Source organism: Meles meles, chromosome 19 (genome assembly GCF_922984935.1).
Source record: "Meles meles chromosome 19, mMelMel3.1 paternal haplotype, whole genome shotgun sequence".
NCBI classification, from domain to species: domain Eukaryota; kingdom Metazoa; phylum Chordata; class Mammalia; order Carnivora; family Mustelidae; genus Meles; species Meles meles.
The window spans coordinates 25817618-25834016 of NC_060084.1; the positions used below are offsets into that span (position 1 = coordinate 25817618).

The 16399-nt window shown below is 39.8% G+C and overlaps 1 protein-coding gene across 8 annotated transcripts in view; it reads left to right on the forward strand.

Annotated features, from left to right (window-relative positions):
• The window catches only part of CNOT1 (CCR4-NOT transcription complex subunit 1), a 106766-nt gene that overhangs the window by 17834 nt on the left and 72533 nt on the right, over positions 1 to 16399 (forward strand). For all 8 annotated transcript variants that reach the window (XM_045989212.1, XM_045989216.1, XM_045989215.1 and 5 more), the window contains exon 2: positions 9614 to 9889. In XM_045989212.1, coding sequence (XP_045845168.1) covers positions 9788 to 9889 — 102 coding nt within the window. In that variant the 5' untranslated portion in view covers positions 9614 to 9787. The remainder of the gene's footprint in view (positions 1 to 9613; positions 9890 to 16399) is intronic.

Below are 16399 nucleotides of genomic sequence, written 5' to 3' on the forward strand. Positions count from 1 at the left end.
AAAACAGAGAAGACGAGATTTAGGAGTTTTAGTTCCTTCTCTTAAGAACCTGCTTACTCAGCCTTTCCATATCATCACGCTGGACCAGTTAGTCACATGGTGGTTAGTCTCATCTTGGCCGGCCTGGCTATACTCTGTGGCATATGTAAACTTCTCCAACAGTTCCGTCAGAGATTGACAGCTACTTGCTTTTCAGCAAACTCTTATAGCAGATGTTAGATGATAGAGCATTTATCTCATCCACTTTGCTTGTCCTGAATACTTCCTTCTGTTAACCAGCTGATGTTATCAGAGGGTAGACTGGTTTGAGCCTAGAGTATTTAATATTCTGGAGAGCAGTTTGAGCTGCTCTCCAGAGCAATCTAGGAGACTGTCTTGAGGCCTTAGAAAATTCTTATCTCTCTGCTCTACCTCTTACCCCTTAAAGATCTACCATTTTGGGAAAGCTCTGCTTTAGATGAGGCCTTATTTTTTACAAATGGGAGGGAACGGTATAGATGTTCAGTCATTTTTAAAAAATTATTTATTTATTTATTATTTATTTTATAAACATATAATGTATTTTTATCCCCAGGGGTACAGGTCTGTGAATCGCCAGGTTTACACACTTCACAGCATTCACCATAGCACATACCCTCCTCAATGTCCATAACCCCACTCCCCCTCTCCCAACCCCCCTCCCCCCAGCAACCTTCAGTTTGTTTTGTGAGATTAAGAGTCACTTATGGTTTGTCTCCCTCCCAATCCCGTCTTGTTTCATTTATTCTTCTCCTATCCCCCTAACCCCCCATGTTGCATCTCCACGTCCTCATATCAGGGAGATCATATAATAGTTGTCTTTCTTCGATTGACTTATTTCACTAAGCATGATACCCTCTAGTTCCATCCACGTCGTCGCAAATGGCAAGATTTCATTTCTTTTGATGGCTGCATAGTATTCTTTATCTTCTTTATCCATTCATCTGTTGATGGACATCTAGGTTCTTTCCATAGTTTGGCTATTGTAGACATTGCTGCTATAAACATTCGGGTGCACGTGCCCCTTCGGATCACTTCATTTGTATCTTTAGGGTAAATACCCAGTAGTGCAATTGCTGGGTCATAGGGTAGTTCTATTTTCAGCCTTTTGAGGAACCTCCATGCTGTTTTTCCATAGTGGTTGCACCAGCTTGCATTCCCACCAACAGTGTAGGAGGGTTCCCCTTTCTCCGCATCCTCGCCAGCATCTGTCATTTTCTGACTTGTTAATTTTAGCCATTCTGACTGGTGTGAGGTGATATTGTGGTTTTGATTTGTATTTCCCTGATGCCAAGTGACGTGGAGCACTTTTTCATGTGTCTGTTGGCCATCTGGATGTCTTCTTTGCAGAAATGTCTGTTCATGTCCTCTGCCCATTTCTTGATTGGATTATTTGTTCTTTGGGTGTTGAGTTTGCTAAGTTCCTTAGAGATTTTGGATCAGTCATTTGTTGATCTAGCCTTTTGTTATGTGTAGTTGCTTGTCCTGTGGGTTTAAATTTTGGATTTTAAAAAAATTGCTACTACTTAAACTTTCATTTTATAAAAACTACTTTATAGTCCTAAAAACTAAAATACTATTGAGTATAAAGTCAGCTTTTGTGGGGCACCTGAGTGGCTCAGTCTGGTTGAGCATCTGGTACCTGTCATGATTCATGGTTGTGGGATTGAGCCCTTAGTGTGGTGCAAGGATTCTGCTTGAGATTCTTTCTTTGTCCCTCCCTCTGTGCTCTCCCTCTCTTTTGCTCTCTCTAAAATAAAATCTTTTTAAAAAAGTCAGTTTTTGGAAATCACATTACATGCTTGTAATCTTTGTTTTAAGTTATAAAAGTAAACATGTCCTTTATCCCCAGTTTTTTTTTTTTTTTAAGATTTTATTTATTTATTTGACAGAGAGAGAGTACAAGTAGGCAGAGTGGCAGGCCGAAGAGGGAGAGGTAGGCTCCCCTCCGAGCAGGGAGCCTGATCATGACCTGAGCTAAAGGCAGTTGCTCAACCAACTGAGCTACCCAGGTCAGGTGTCCTATCCCCAGTTTTATTAAGAAAAATTTCACATGTGCAGAAAGACGAAAATAGTACAGTGTAGAGCAACATAACTGCTTCCTAGATTCAACAATTGACATCTTACCAGAATAACTTTTTCTGTTATTCGTATATTTTTCTCTGTCTCTCTCTTTTTTTTTAAAGATTTTATTTGTCAGAGAGCACGTGTACAAGCAGGCGGAGAGGAAACAGGCTCCCTGCTTGTTGGAGCAAGACTCGATGCCAGGACCCTGGGATCATGACCTGAACCGAATGTAGTGGCTTAACCAACTGAGCCACCCAGGCATCCCTGTTATTCATATATTTTTTATTGAAGTATATTGGACAGTGTTAATTTCAGGTGTACAACATAGTGATGTGACAGTTCCATGTTACGCTTACCACAAGTGTTGCTACCATCTGTCAACATACAACATTATTACCGTATTATTGATTATATTCTATACGCTTTCCCTTTCATTCCTTCATTATTCATTCTGTATCTGGAACTCTGTACCTCCTGCTCCCCTTCATCATTTTGCCCATCCCTATCATATATTTTTACTGGTTTGAAGATACATACACTCGCTTATATCTCCTGCAAATTAAGACATCCTTTTTTTTTTTTTTTAAAGTATTTATTTATTTGAGAGAGGGAGAGCACAGAGGGAGAGTGAGAGAAGCAGACTCACTGCTGAGCAGGATATTGGATGTGGTCTCTATTCCAGGACCCTGAAATCATGACCTAAGCTGAAGGCAGCCCGCGTAGCCAACTGAGCCAACCAGGTGCCCGAGGCATCCTTTTTTAATCTTTTTATTTTTATTTTTTATTTTTTTTAAGAATTTATTTATTTATTTGACAGAGATCACAAGTAGGCAGAGAGAGAGGCAGGCATGAGCAGAGAGTCCGATGCGGGGCTCGATCCCAGGACCCTGAGATCATGACCGGAGCCGAGAGGCTTTAACCCACTGCCACCCAGGCACCCCGGCATCCTTTTTTTAAAAAAGACATTCTTGCATAGACACACTACAGCTAAGAATATTAAATACTCTTATAAAAACTCCAGTTGCCTTAAGAATAGCTTTTACAACTTTTAAGATTTATTTATTTATTTGAGTGCAGGAGAGTCCCAAACAGACTCTGCACTAAGTGCAGAGATCACAACCCAAGGCAAATCCAAGAGTTTGATACTCAACCGACTGCTACCTGTTTTTAATAACTTTTTTGAGTCACAGTTTCATTAAGGTTCACATTATGCTTTTGTATTGTGGTTTCATAATCAGAACAGACCCCATTTTTTCTCTCTCTACTGACCTTTTGAAAAGTGCAGGCCAAAAAAAAAGAAAAAAAGTACAAGCCAGTGGCCTGGTAGAATGAACCAGTACTTGCATTTATCTGATAAGATCTCCTGTGTAGTTTAAACCTGTCCCTTTAACCTTTTTATTTCCTGGGAATTGATAGATATAGAGGTATTAACCATATGTTAACGTGGTTTATGTTTATGTTAATCGTTTTTGGCAAGAATACGTCAAGGCGATAACCTCATACTGCAGCAAATCAGTAGATACATATGTTGGGCAGATTTACCATTAGTAATAAAGTACTATTTTAGTTAAGGTAGTGACTGCCATAGCTGTATTATAAAGGGACATTTTTTTCCTTTTTCAATTAGTAGGTAATTTGTTGGGTAGTAGTGTGCAGCTGTGCCAGCAACCTTTCACCTGAGGTGTTTAAGGGATTGATGATTCTTGGCTGAATCAACTTTTTTTTTAAATTTTTTAAAGATTTATTTATTTATTTGAGAGACAGAGCATGAGAGGGAGAAGGTCAGAGGGAGAAGCATACTCCCCACAGAGCTGGGAGCCTGATGTAGGACTCGATCCCAGGATTCTGGGAACATGACCTGAGCTGAAGGCAGTCGCTTAACCAACTGAGCCACCCAGGTGCCCCATGAATCAACTTTTTAAATTTAAATATTTGTTTATTTGAGAGAGGGAGAGAGAAAGAGCATGCAGTTGCATGAGTTGGGGGAGGAGCAGAGGGAGAGGACGGAGAATCTCAAGCAGACTCCCTGCTGAGTGTAGAAACTGATTATCCCACACCCATGAGATCATGACCTGAACCAAAACTAAGAATCAGACACTTAACTGACGGAGCTACCCAGGCACCCCTATGATACAGTTTTGTTGTGTATAATCACTGTATTGTGTATTAGATCTCCAGGACTTATTTATTGGTAGGTTGCAAGTTTTTACCCTTAAACACTTATTTCTCCACCCCCTGATAACTTCTTCACTCTGGTTTTTTTTTTTGTTGTTTTTTAAAGATTTTATTTATTTATTTATTTATTTTTAATTTTTTTTTTTTTTAAAGATTTTATTTATTTATTTACTTGAGAGACAGAGAGAGCATGAGAGGGGAGAGGGTCAGAGGGAGAAACAGACTCTGTGCTGAGCAGGGAGCCCGATGCGGGACTCGATCCCGGGACTCCAGGATCATGACCTGAGCTGAAGGCAGTTGCTTAACCAACTGAGCCACCCAGGCACCCAAAGATTTTATTTATGACAGGGAACATGAGTACAGGGTTGCTGGAGAGGGAGAAGCAGGCTCCCACTGAGGAGGGAGCCTGATACAGAGCTTGATCCTAGGAAGCTGAGATCATGACCTGGGCTGAAGGCAGATGCTTAACAACAGAGTCACCCAGGTACCCCTTGAGTTTGGTTTTTAAATTATTTATTTATTTAGATTGAGATACAGTCTACATAGAGTATTATAATAGTTTCAGGTGTACAACATAAAGAATGATTCAGTATTTCTGTATATTGTGAAATGATCACTCTGATGAATATAGTTAACATCTACCACTATCCAGGGACACCTGGGTGGTGCAGTTTGTTAAGTGTCTAGCTCTTGATCTCACCTCAGATCTTAGATCTAAGGTTCTTGAGTTCAGGCCCTGTGTTGGGCTCTACGCTGGGCTCCACCCTGGGCTTGGCGCCTGTTTAAAAAGAACAACAGATCTACCACCTCCCATAGTTAGAAAAAAAAATTCTTTTTCCCTTGTGATGAGAACTTTTAATATTTACTCTGTAATTACCATGCCCTGTGTTACATCCTTAGGATTTAATGATTACAACTGGAAGTTACCTGTTGACCACCTTCATCATAATCACCACTACCACCATCACCCCCTTTCACTTCCCACCAACCACAATATTCTCTGTTTCTGAATTGTTTTTAAGATCCCATAATAATGGATATTATATAATATTTGTCTTACTCAGTCTGATTTATCTCAGCATAATGTTCTCAAGGCCATCCATATTGTCACAAATGGCAGTATTTTTTTTCCCTCCATGACTGAAAAGTATTCCTCTGTGTGTGTGTGTATCTTTTTCCATTCATCTATTGACAGACACTTAGGTTGTTTCCATAAATTTTTTTTAAAGAGTTTATTTATTTATTTATTTATTTTTTAAAGATTTTATTTATTTGATATATAGAGAGGAATCACAAGTAGACAGAGAGGCAAGCAGAGAGAGACGGGGAAGCTAGGCTCCCTGCTGAGCAGAGAGCCGGATGTGGGGCTCGATCTTAGGACCCTAAGATCACGACCTGAGCTGAAGGCAGAGGCTTACCCCACTGAGCCACCCAGGCACCCCTAAAGAGTTTATTTTTAAATGTGATTTAATTTTCTTTTTTCTTTTTCTTTTTTTTTTTTTTTAATATTTTATGTATTGATTTGACAGGGAGAGACACGGTGAGAGAGGGAACACAACCATATAATACCAATACCTCTGTATCCGTCTCTCACATAGTGAGAGAGGGAGAAGCAGGCTTCCCACCAAGCAGGAAGCCCGATGCAGGGCTCAATCCTTGAACCCTGGGATCATGACCAGAGCCGAAGGCAGACACCCCTAAACATTTTATTTTTAAGTAATTTCTATACCCAGTGTGGGGCTTGAACTCACAACCTCGAGATCAAGAGTCACACATTCCAACTGAGCCATCCATGTATCCTGGTTGTTTTCATATCTTGGTTATTAGAGTATTGGTGCAGTAAACATCAGAGTGCATATATCTCTTCAGTAACCTCTTTTCATTATCTTTGGATATATACCCAGAAGTGGAATTGCTGGATTGTATGGTAGTTTTATTTTTATTTTTTTTTAATTTTTAAGATTTTATTTATTTATTTGACACAGAGAGATTACAAATTACAAGTAGGCAGGTGAGGGGGGGGAAGCAGGCTCCCTGCTGAGCAGAGGGCCCGATGCAGGGCTTGATCCCAGAACCCTGAGATTGAGATCATGACCTGATGTGAAGGCAGAGGCTTAACCCACTGAGCCACCCAGTCGCCCCGGTAGTTTTATTTTTAATTATTATTAGTTTTTGAAGTGGGCTCCGTGCCCAGAGTGGGGCTTGAACTCAAAATCCTGAGATCCAGAGTCACATGCTGTACTGATTGAGCCAGCAAGGCACCCCTGTTTTAAATTTTTTTGAGGCTCTTCAGCACCGTTCTACTTTTCTACTAGTTCTACTAGTTTTTCATAGTTGTAGAACCACTTTACAGTCCAGCCAGCAGTGCACAAAGTTTCCTTCTTCTCTATATCCTCTCCAACAGTTAACTCTTTTATCTTTTTGTTGCTAGCCCTTCTTACAGGTGTAAGATGATACTTTATCCTGATTTTGATATGCATTTCCCTTGATGATTAGTGATGTTGAACACCTTTGCAGATACCTGTTTGCTAGTTTGATGTTGTCTTTGGGAAAATGTCTATTTTGGTTCTCTGCCCTTTTTTTTTTTTTCTTTATAAATTCTTTCTTTTTTTCTTTTTTTTTTTTTCTTTTAAAGATTTTATTTATTCATTTGACAGAGAGAGAGATCACAAGTAGGCAGAGAGGCAGGCAGAGAGAGAGGAGGAAGCAGGCTCCCTGCGGAGCAGAGAGCCCGATGTGGGGCTCGATCCCAGGACCCTGAGATCATGACCTGAGCCGAAGGCAGCGGCTTAATCCACTGAGCCACCCAGGCGCCCCTCTCTGCCCATTTTTTAATTGGATTTTGATTTTTTGTTACTGAGTTTTAGGAGGTTTTTTTTTTTTAATTTTTAAAAATAAGTTTAGTATAGGGGTGCCTAGATGGCTTAGATGGTTGGGTGTCTGCCTTTGGCTCAGGTCATGATCTCCAGGTCCTGGGATCAAGCCCCATGTCTGGCTTTGAGCTCAGCAGGGAATCTGCTTCTCTCTCTCCCTCTGGCTTTCCTCTTGCTTGTACTCTCTTTGTCTCTCTCTCAAATGAATAAATAAGATATTAAATAAATTTAGTACATTAACCTCTTATCTGGTACATGTTTTGCAAATATTCTCTTATTCTGTAGGTTGCCTTTCCATTTTGTTGTTTCTTTGGTTGTGAAGAAACTTTTTGATGTTGCATGTTATTTTTTTTTCTTTTGCTGTACTTTCGGTATGTTAAAAAAAGAAATCATTGCCAAGACTTGCCCTGAAAATTTCCTTTGTATGTTTTTTTTTTTAAGATTTTATTTATTTATTTGACAGAGATCACAAGTAGGCAGAGAGGCAGGCAGAGAGAGAGTGGGAAGCAGGCTCCCTGCCGAGCAGAGAGCTGGATATGGGGCTTGATCCCAGTACCCTGGGACCATGACCTGAGCCGAAGGCGAGGCTTTAACCCACTGAGCCACCCAGGTGCCCTCCTTTGTATGTTTCTGTCTAGGAATTTGTTTGGTATCAGGTCTTCTGTTTAAGTCTTTGATCCATTTTGAGTTAATTTTTGTGAGTGGTGTAAGATAGAGGTCCACTTTGATTTTTCTGCATGTATTTATCCAGTTTTTCTAGTACTGTTTATTGAAGAGACTATGCTTGCTCCATTGGTTGTTCTTGTCTCCCTTACAAAGTACTGGTTGACTGTATATGCTTTCTGTTCTGTTGTTTTGGTCTGTGGGTCTGTTCTGATCCTGGTACCATACTGTTTTAATTGCTGTAGCTTTGTAGTACAGTTGGAGTTCAAGAAGTGTGACGCCTCCAGTTTTGTTTTTTTATTGTTAAGACTTCATTTATTTATTTGACAGAGAGCAGGTGAGAGCCAGAGAGCACAGGCAAGGGGAACAGCAAAAGAAGGAGAAGCAGGCTTTCTGCTGAGCAGGGATCCTGATGCAGGGCTCAGTCCCAGAACTTTGGGATCATGACCTGAACTGAAGGCAGATGCTTAAACTGTCTTAGCCACCCAGGCGCTCCTGGTTTTGTTCTCTTTCTCATGATTACCTGGGTTTTTGAGGATCTTTTGTGGTTCTGTACCAATTTAGGATTTTTTTTCTATTTATGTGAAAAATGCCATTGGAATTTTCATAGGGTTTGTGTTGAATCTACATGGCTTTGAGTGGCATGGACATTTTATTTATTTATTTATTTATTAAAAAAATCTCATGATCCCGGGGTCCTGGGATCGAGCCCCGCATCGGGCTCTCTGCTTAGCTGGGAGCCTGCTTCCTCCTCCTCTCTCTCTGCCTACTTGTGATCTCTATCTGTCAAATAAATAAATCTTTAAAAAAAAAAAAAAAAGATTATTTATTTATTTGACAGACAGATCACAAGTAGGCAGAGAGGCAGGCAGAGAGAGAGGGAGAGGGGGAGAAGCAGGCTCCCCGCTGAGCAGAGAGCCCGATGCGGGACTCGATCCCAGGACTCTGGGATCATGACCTGAGCCGAAGGCAGCGGCTTAACCCACTGAGCCACCCAGGCGCCCTTAATTAAAAAAAAATTTTTTTTAAAGATTTTATTTATTTACTTGACAGAAAGAGATCACAAATAGGCAGAGAGGCAAGCAGAGAGAGATAGAGAGCGAAGCAGGCCCCCCGCTGAGCAGAGAGCCCGATGCGGGACTCGATCCCAGGACCCTGAGATCGAAGGCAGTGGCTTAACCCACTGAGCCACCCAGGCACCCCTTAATTAAAATTTTTAAAAGATTTTATTTATTTCACAGAGAGCACATGAGCACCAAGGAGGGTGGGGGTTGGGGAGGAAGATTAGAGGGAGAAGGAGCCTGATGCATGGCTTGGCCCCAGGACCTTAGAATCATGACCTGAGCGAAAGGCAGATGCTTAACCCACTGAGCCACCTAGGCACCCTTGGCATGGACATTTCTTTAAAAAAAAAATTTTTTTTTTAAATTTTTAAAGATTTTATTTATTTATTTGACAGACAGATCACAAGTAGGCAGAGAGGCAGGCAGAGAAAGAGGGGGAAGCAGGCTCCCTGCTGAGCAGAGAGCTTGATTTGGGGCTCGATTCCAAGACCCTGAGATCATGACCTGGGCAAAAGGTAGAGGCTTATACCACTGAGCCACCCAGGCACCCTTCAATTTTTAAATTAAAAAAAAAAGTTATTTTTATTATTTTTTTTTAGCGTGGGAGGGAGGGAGAGAGGATCTTAAGCAGGCACCATGCTTAGTGGGATTTCAGGCACTAACATGGAGAAATGATAATGTTTTAACTCTGTTTCCCCTAATAAAAAACTAAATAAAAAATCTGATTTTTATCCTTTTCTTTTTTTAAAACAGGTGCCATGTTTCAGAACAGAGTAATACCCCTGGTAAAGAAGAACTGAAGACACTGTACAGACATCAGATATAGGCTAATTACAAGGAAAGCATTAACCTGCCTCTGAGGTGACTAAAGGGGAATAATGGTGATTTTGCGCCGGGCTCGGCCGCCTGCTTCCGCCCCAACCAGCAATGAATCTTGACTCGCTCTCGCTGGCCTTGTCTCAAATCAGCTACCTGGTGGACAATTTAACCAAGAAAAACTACCGAGCCAGCCAGCAGGAAATACAACATGTAAGTAAACATAGAAAACAAGTACCATTAAAGGAATGAGTGTACAGTAGAAAGAACTTTCTCCTCAGCTTTAGTATATAAAAGAGATTTTATCCCAATTTTTTTTTTTAAGGAGTCACAGATATAAATTTTTTCTGTAAAAATTATGAAATACCTGACTTGGTTTAGTCTCATTTTTTTCTTATCTACATTTTAAAATTGAGATACATCTATATTTCACAAACTGTAAAACTCCCACTTATAAAATGTGCAATTCAGTAGTTTCTAGTGGATTCACAAAGTTACTTAATCATCACTAACTCCAGAATGTTTTCATCGCCTCAAAAAGAAATACTTGAATCCTCCAGCTCCTGGCAACCACTAATCTTTCCGCTTTTACGGATTTGCCCTTCTGGATATTTCATATTGATGGAGTCATAACAGATGTGGCTTTTTGTGCCTGTCTTCTTTCACTTAGCACCGTGCTTTCAAGATTCATATGTCTTGTTGGGGCATCTGGGTGGCTCAGTCCATTAAATGTCCCGACTCTTAATTTTGGCTCAGGTCAGGATCTCAGGGTGGCAAGATTGAGCTACTCCTTGGGCTCTGTGCTGGGTGTGGAGTAAGATTCTCTCCCTCACTCCCCCCCCCTTAAGAAAAAGATTCATCCATGTTGGAGTCTGTCTGTACTTCATTCCTTTTTATGAGTAATAATATGATGTGAATATTATTTATAATAATAATAGTTCTTTGAATATTCTCCAGTTTATCTGTAAAATGGATATATAATTTGTTTGCATTTTGTGGCTGTTGTGAGTACTGTGGCTTTCAGCATTTGTTTATGAGTTTTTGGATGGATATTTGGTTTTAATTTTTTGGGCATATATGAAAGAATGGAATTGCTGGGTTATAGGATAGCTCTAACTGAAGAACTGCCAGACTTTATCCAGGGCACCTGATCACTTTTCATTTCCACAAGTAGTGAATGAGGGTTCCAATTCTTCCTCATCCTCACTAACACTTGTTATTTTATGTCTTTGTTTATACCCATTCTAGTGGATGTGAATAGGTATCTCATTTTGCTTATGTAGCTAATGATGTTGAACATCTTTTCATGGGCATTTTGTGTATCTTTGGAGAAAATGTCAGTTCTCGTCCTTTGCCCCCTAGTTTTTTTGCCATTGACCCCTCAATATTTACTAATTTAAAAAGATTTAATTTATTCATTAGAGAGTGTGAATGTTCTCATGAGCGGGGGAGGGGCAGTGGGAGAGGGGAAAGCAGACTCCCTGCTGAATGGGGAGCCTGCTGTCGGGCTCTGTGGGGCTTGATTCCAGGATCCTGAGATCATGATCTGAAGACAGATGCATAATGGACTGAGCCACCCAGGTGTCCTGATCCCCCAATTTTAAAAAATTGAACTGTTCTCAAGTACAAGTTTGTTTTATAGAGCATTTCATTTAATCTTTATGAAAGTTAAATAGTATATTATACCTTAGTTGTAGTGATGGTACCCCTTCTCAATAATAATAAGTGGAGTATTATACTTAAAATTGCATATATTATTAAATTAAAATTCACTACTGTTGTGTGACAGGTGACTTCTCTGAACCTTATTTTCCTCATTTGCAAAATAAGGAAAAATATAAAATTTGTCTGACATCCTTCTTAGGATTAAATGAAGTTAAGAGCACCTAGTACAGTTCCTGTCCTAAGCATTATTTTTAAAAAAGGAAATTCTCCTTTTTCTACCTTATAAATTACAGTTGTTACATAAGGTAGGTAGTACATAAGTACAAGCTTATAAATGAAATAGGTGCCTGATTATTTGAGCTAAATCTAAGAATTAATTGTTTGGGAGTGTTTTCTCCTTTCCTTGTTTTTGAGGTGTGTGTTTGGAGGTAATTTAATTTTTTTATTCTATTTTTTTAAGGTTTTATTTATTTACTTGACAGAGACAGACAGACAGATCACAAGTAGGCTGAGAGGAGGAAGTAGGCTACCTGCTGAGCAGAGAGCCCTATGCAGAGCTTGATGCAGAGCTTGATCCCAGGACCCTGAGATCATGACCTGAGCTGAAGGCAGAGGCTTAACCCACTGAGCCACCCAGGCGCCCCTATTTTTTATTCTTAAAGATTTTATTTATTCATTTGAGGGAAGGAGGGATAGAGAGCATGAGTTGGGGGGAGAAGTAGAGGGGGAAGGAGAAGCAGACTCCCTTCTGAGCTGAGAGCCTGATGTGGGGGCTTGATCCCAGAACCCAGAGATGACCTGAGCCAAAGGCAGACACTTAACAGTTTGAGCCACCCAGGCGCCCTATTTATCTATTTATTTATTTTTAAGGATTTTATTTACTTACTTGAGAGAGCACTAGCAGGGTGAGGAGCAGGGGGAGAAGCAGACTCCCTGCTGAGCAGGGAGCCTGATTCAGGGCTCAGTCCTGGGATTCCAAGATCATGACCTGAGCTGAAGGCAGATGCTTAACTGACTGAGCCACCCAGATGCCCTTGGGCGCCCTAATTTTATCTTTAAAATAGGCAATATATTAACTTGATTACCCCAGCTACCCACTTTTTCTCTGCCCACAGGCAACTGATGTTTGCTGTTTCTTAAATGTTCTTCCAAAGATGCTTGCACATAGAAAATAGTAAAATATTATTCTGATAAAGCTGAATCAGGTTAAATAAAACTATTTTTAAAAAGTTAAAAGAAAAAACTTAGTAAAATACTTTCCATTCTTTTTTCACATGTTGGCATATGGTAGTTTTCTGTATCTTGATTGTTTCTTTTTAATTTTATTTATTTAAAGATTTTATTTATTTGTTGGAGCACAAGCTGGGGAGGGGCAGAGGGAGAAGCAGGCTTCCCACTGAGCAAAGGAGCCTGATGTGGGACTTGATCCCAAGACTCAGAATCATGACTTGAGTCAAAGGCAGACCATTAACCGACTGAGCCACTTAAGTGTCCCTGTTTCCTTTTTAACTTACAGTCTATCTTAAAAATTACTCTTGGGGTGCCTGGCTGGCTCAGTCAGTAGAGCATCTGACTCTTGATCTGTTGGGGTTTTGAGTTTGAGTTCAGTTGGGCGTGGAGCCTACCTTAAAAAAAAATTATTCATTATCCTGTATATACAAAGGTGGTTCTTTTAAGGCTGTATAGGAAACCATCATATGGATGAAACATAATTTATTTCACTATTTATGGACATTTAGATTATATACCTTGTTTTTTGCTTTTGCTATTGACAGTGCATTATAACTTTTTTTTTTTTTTTTACATGTATGTGTTATGTAGGATAAATTCTTAGAAATTCAATCTTGGGCTACTCATCTTTCCTTTCTAATGGAAGACCTGAATTCTTGGAATTACTCATTTCCTATTTGATTATTTTTCTTTTCATGTAGTATTTCAGTATATATAGTATATTGTAATAATCAGCTTTTTATGCTTATAGGGTTTATTGCAATTAATGCTTTGATGAATTACAGTGCTTAAATTCATTGTTCTAATACATTCAGGGGTCCTTTTAGTAGAGAACAAAATCTAACCTCCTCAATCTGAATTTCAGGGCCCTTTAAGTCCTTCTAAATCCTGGAATTTTCATCTTTGAAGAAACAAATCCAGTAATACCTCATCATTGAAGACTTACCAACCTTTTTTCCTTTATTTAGATTAATTCCTTAGGATAAATTCTGAAAGCTGTGTTGGTCAGAATGTGTCCTGACAATTTTATGCAGCTACTATTTAATCATCTGCTATGTACCACATTAGTTTTTTAGTCAGCTTTTTTTTTTTTTTTTTAATGGTTTTATTTATTTGAGACAGAGAGCCAGCATGTGCATGCACTGGAGGAAAAGCAAAGAGGGAGGGAGACAGACATGCTGAGCGTGAACCCTAATGCAGGGCTTGATCTCACAACCTTGAGATCATGACCTGAGCAGAAATCAAGAGTTGGATGCTTAACTGACTGAGCCACCTAGGCGCCCCCTCTCACATTTTATTTTATTTTTTCCCTCTCTCACATTTTAATTTAAAACATGTTATGGGGTGCCTGGGTGGCTCAGTTGGTTAAACATTCTGCTCAGGTCATGATCTTAGGGTGCATTAGAAGGAACACTACTTGGGGCTCTGCACTGGGTGTGGATCCTGCTTGGCATTCTCTTTCTCTCCCACTTTGCCCCTTCCCAGCTTTCATGGGCTCATACTTGCTCTCTCTTAAAAACAAAAACAAAACAAAACTATTTTTAAAACATGTACTATCTAGTTAACACATTTCTTGTTTTGCCTCATCTAAAAAATTTTATCACACTTGGGTTTGAATTAGGATCCAGATAATATGTTTGTTGCATTGACTCTTATCAGATCTCTTAAAATCTTTGGTTTTCCCTCAGTCTTTTTTTCTTGTAGTAATTATTTTGTTAAATCAGATTGTTTGTCTTGTAATTATCCATAGTGTGAATTTTGCTGTGGTGGTGTTTAACATGTTCTTTTATTGGGTGCAGTTTCTGTTTTCTGTAAGTTAGTAAATTTAGAAGTGCAGTTAGATAAAGAGTTTTTCCCTTTTAGGACGGTTTGTAGTTGATGATGGTGTGTACTTTCATCAGGAGCTTGCAATGTCTGGTTGCCTCTACTTCTGTGATTTTTAGCAGGCTTTGTTCATTGACTGGATTCATTAATTTGTTAGGGATTGTGAAATGTTGGTACTCTTACTGTTAAGCATTCTTGAAATAGTTCTATAAAGGGAAACTTGCCCTTACCAACTATATGGTTACCTGAGGTACATTGTATATAGGAAGGGCAGATCAGTGCTTGATTCTCTATTTATCTGCCAGTTATCAAAGTGACTTCTTTCTGAGCATCTTCCAAACATGACCAATAAATGAGTTTATTAGTATTCTTAGGAACTCATGTATTTTTTTTAAGGTTTATCTTTTTAGAGAGCAAACATGCATGCATGCACGTGTGTGGATGGGAGGAGGGGTAGAGGGAGAGAATCCCAAGCAGACTCCCCTCAGTTCAGAGTCCGATGTGGGGCTCGATCCCACTACCCCGAGATGATCTGAGCTAGAATCAGGAGTCATTCACTCAACTTACTGAGCCACCCAGATGCCCCAGGAACTCATGTATTTTTAACATATTTGATATATTTGAGTTTATTGAAAAGTATTACTGATGAAACTCTTTGGCTGGTGAATGCTTATTCTTGTTGGCTTTGGAGTCCCCTGTCCTCCTATTTTGTGATATTTATAGTCCTTGATATCATTTCAGAAACACTGGAAACTAAAATATTCTAGAGTTATCTTGTGTATTTTTTGCTTTGGACCTGGAATTAGCAGTTTCTCTAAGAAGCCTTGGTTTTATTTAGTGGGAAATGGGATATGGAGATTGTTTCTTGAGTTAAAAACTGATTAAGAGAGACAACTTAGGTGATGTGAAAAAACTTTATTTAGTACTTCAGTAAGTGGACAGTCCTCTTTAGGAGAACTGCAAAATGGGGCAGAAGGAAAGAAGCTGTTTTTATAGGATAATAAATAAAAAACAAGGAAGAGACATATGGAAAACATCTGGTTGGTTGGGGCCACATAGTCAACCTTATTTAAGGTGAGAAGGCCCAGAGTTGGCTTGACCTTTGGTTATTGGCTAACTGATATACTGATATAAATATACAGCATTTCTGGTCGAGTGGAGCATTTATAGAGATTTGAAAGTTACCGAAATTTTGATCTGTTGACACGGCACCCTGGGTAGTAATGACACCATTTTGGGCTTAGGAAGTTATTTCAGCACTTGCGTTTGCTCACTGATGATCAGTTGTTCAGTATTAGGCCTTTCGATGGACAAAGCGAAAGAGCAAATATACCAAGAGTTCATACTGATACTACTGATACTCCCAATTTATCTTTACTTTAAAAAAAAATTTTTTTAAGGTTCCATTTATTTATTTGACAGAGAGAGAGACAGTGAGAGAGGGAACACAAGCAGGGGAGTGGGAGAGGGAGAAGCAGGTTCCTGCTGAGCAGGGAGCCTGATGCCAGGCTGGATCCCAGAACCCTGGGATCATGACCCGAGCTGAAGGCAGTTGCTTAACGACTGAGCCACCCAGGTACCCCTTATCTTTACTTTCAATTCATGATCTGAAATCTCTCTCTTTCCTTTTTTCCCCATGCACAAAATTCCATTTTCAGTGATATAAAAAGCCATTTACCCTGTTCCACACACTGTACAATCAAGAGTTTCAGACTAACAGTCCTGACGTTGTTAATAGCACTATGGTTATGGAAAATAGTTTACTTTTTAAAAAAAAATATTTATTTATTTATTTGACAGAGAGAGAGAGGTCACAAGTAGGCAGAGAGGCAGGCAGAGAGAGAGGGAGAAACAGGGTCCCCACTGAGCAGAGAACCCGATGCAGGGCTCGATCCCAGGACCCTGAGATCATGACCTGAGCTGAAGGCAGAGGCTTAAACCACTGAGCCACCCAGGGCGCCCCAGTTTACTTTTTTAGGAGGTAGGGGGGAAGGAAGGGAAGCC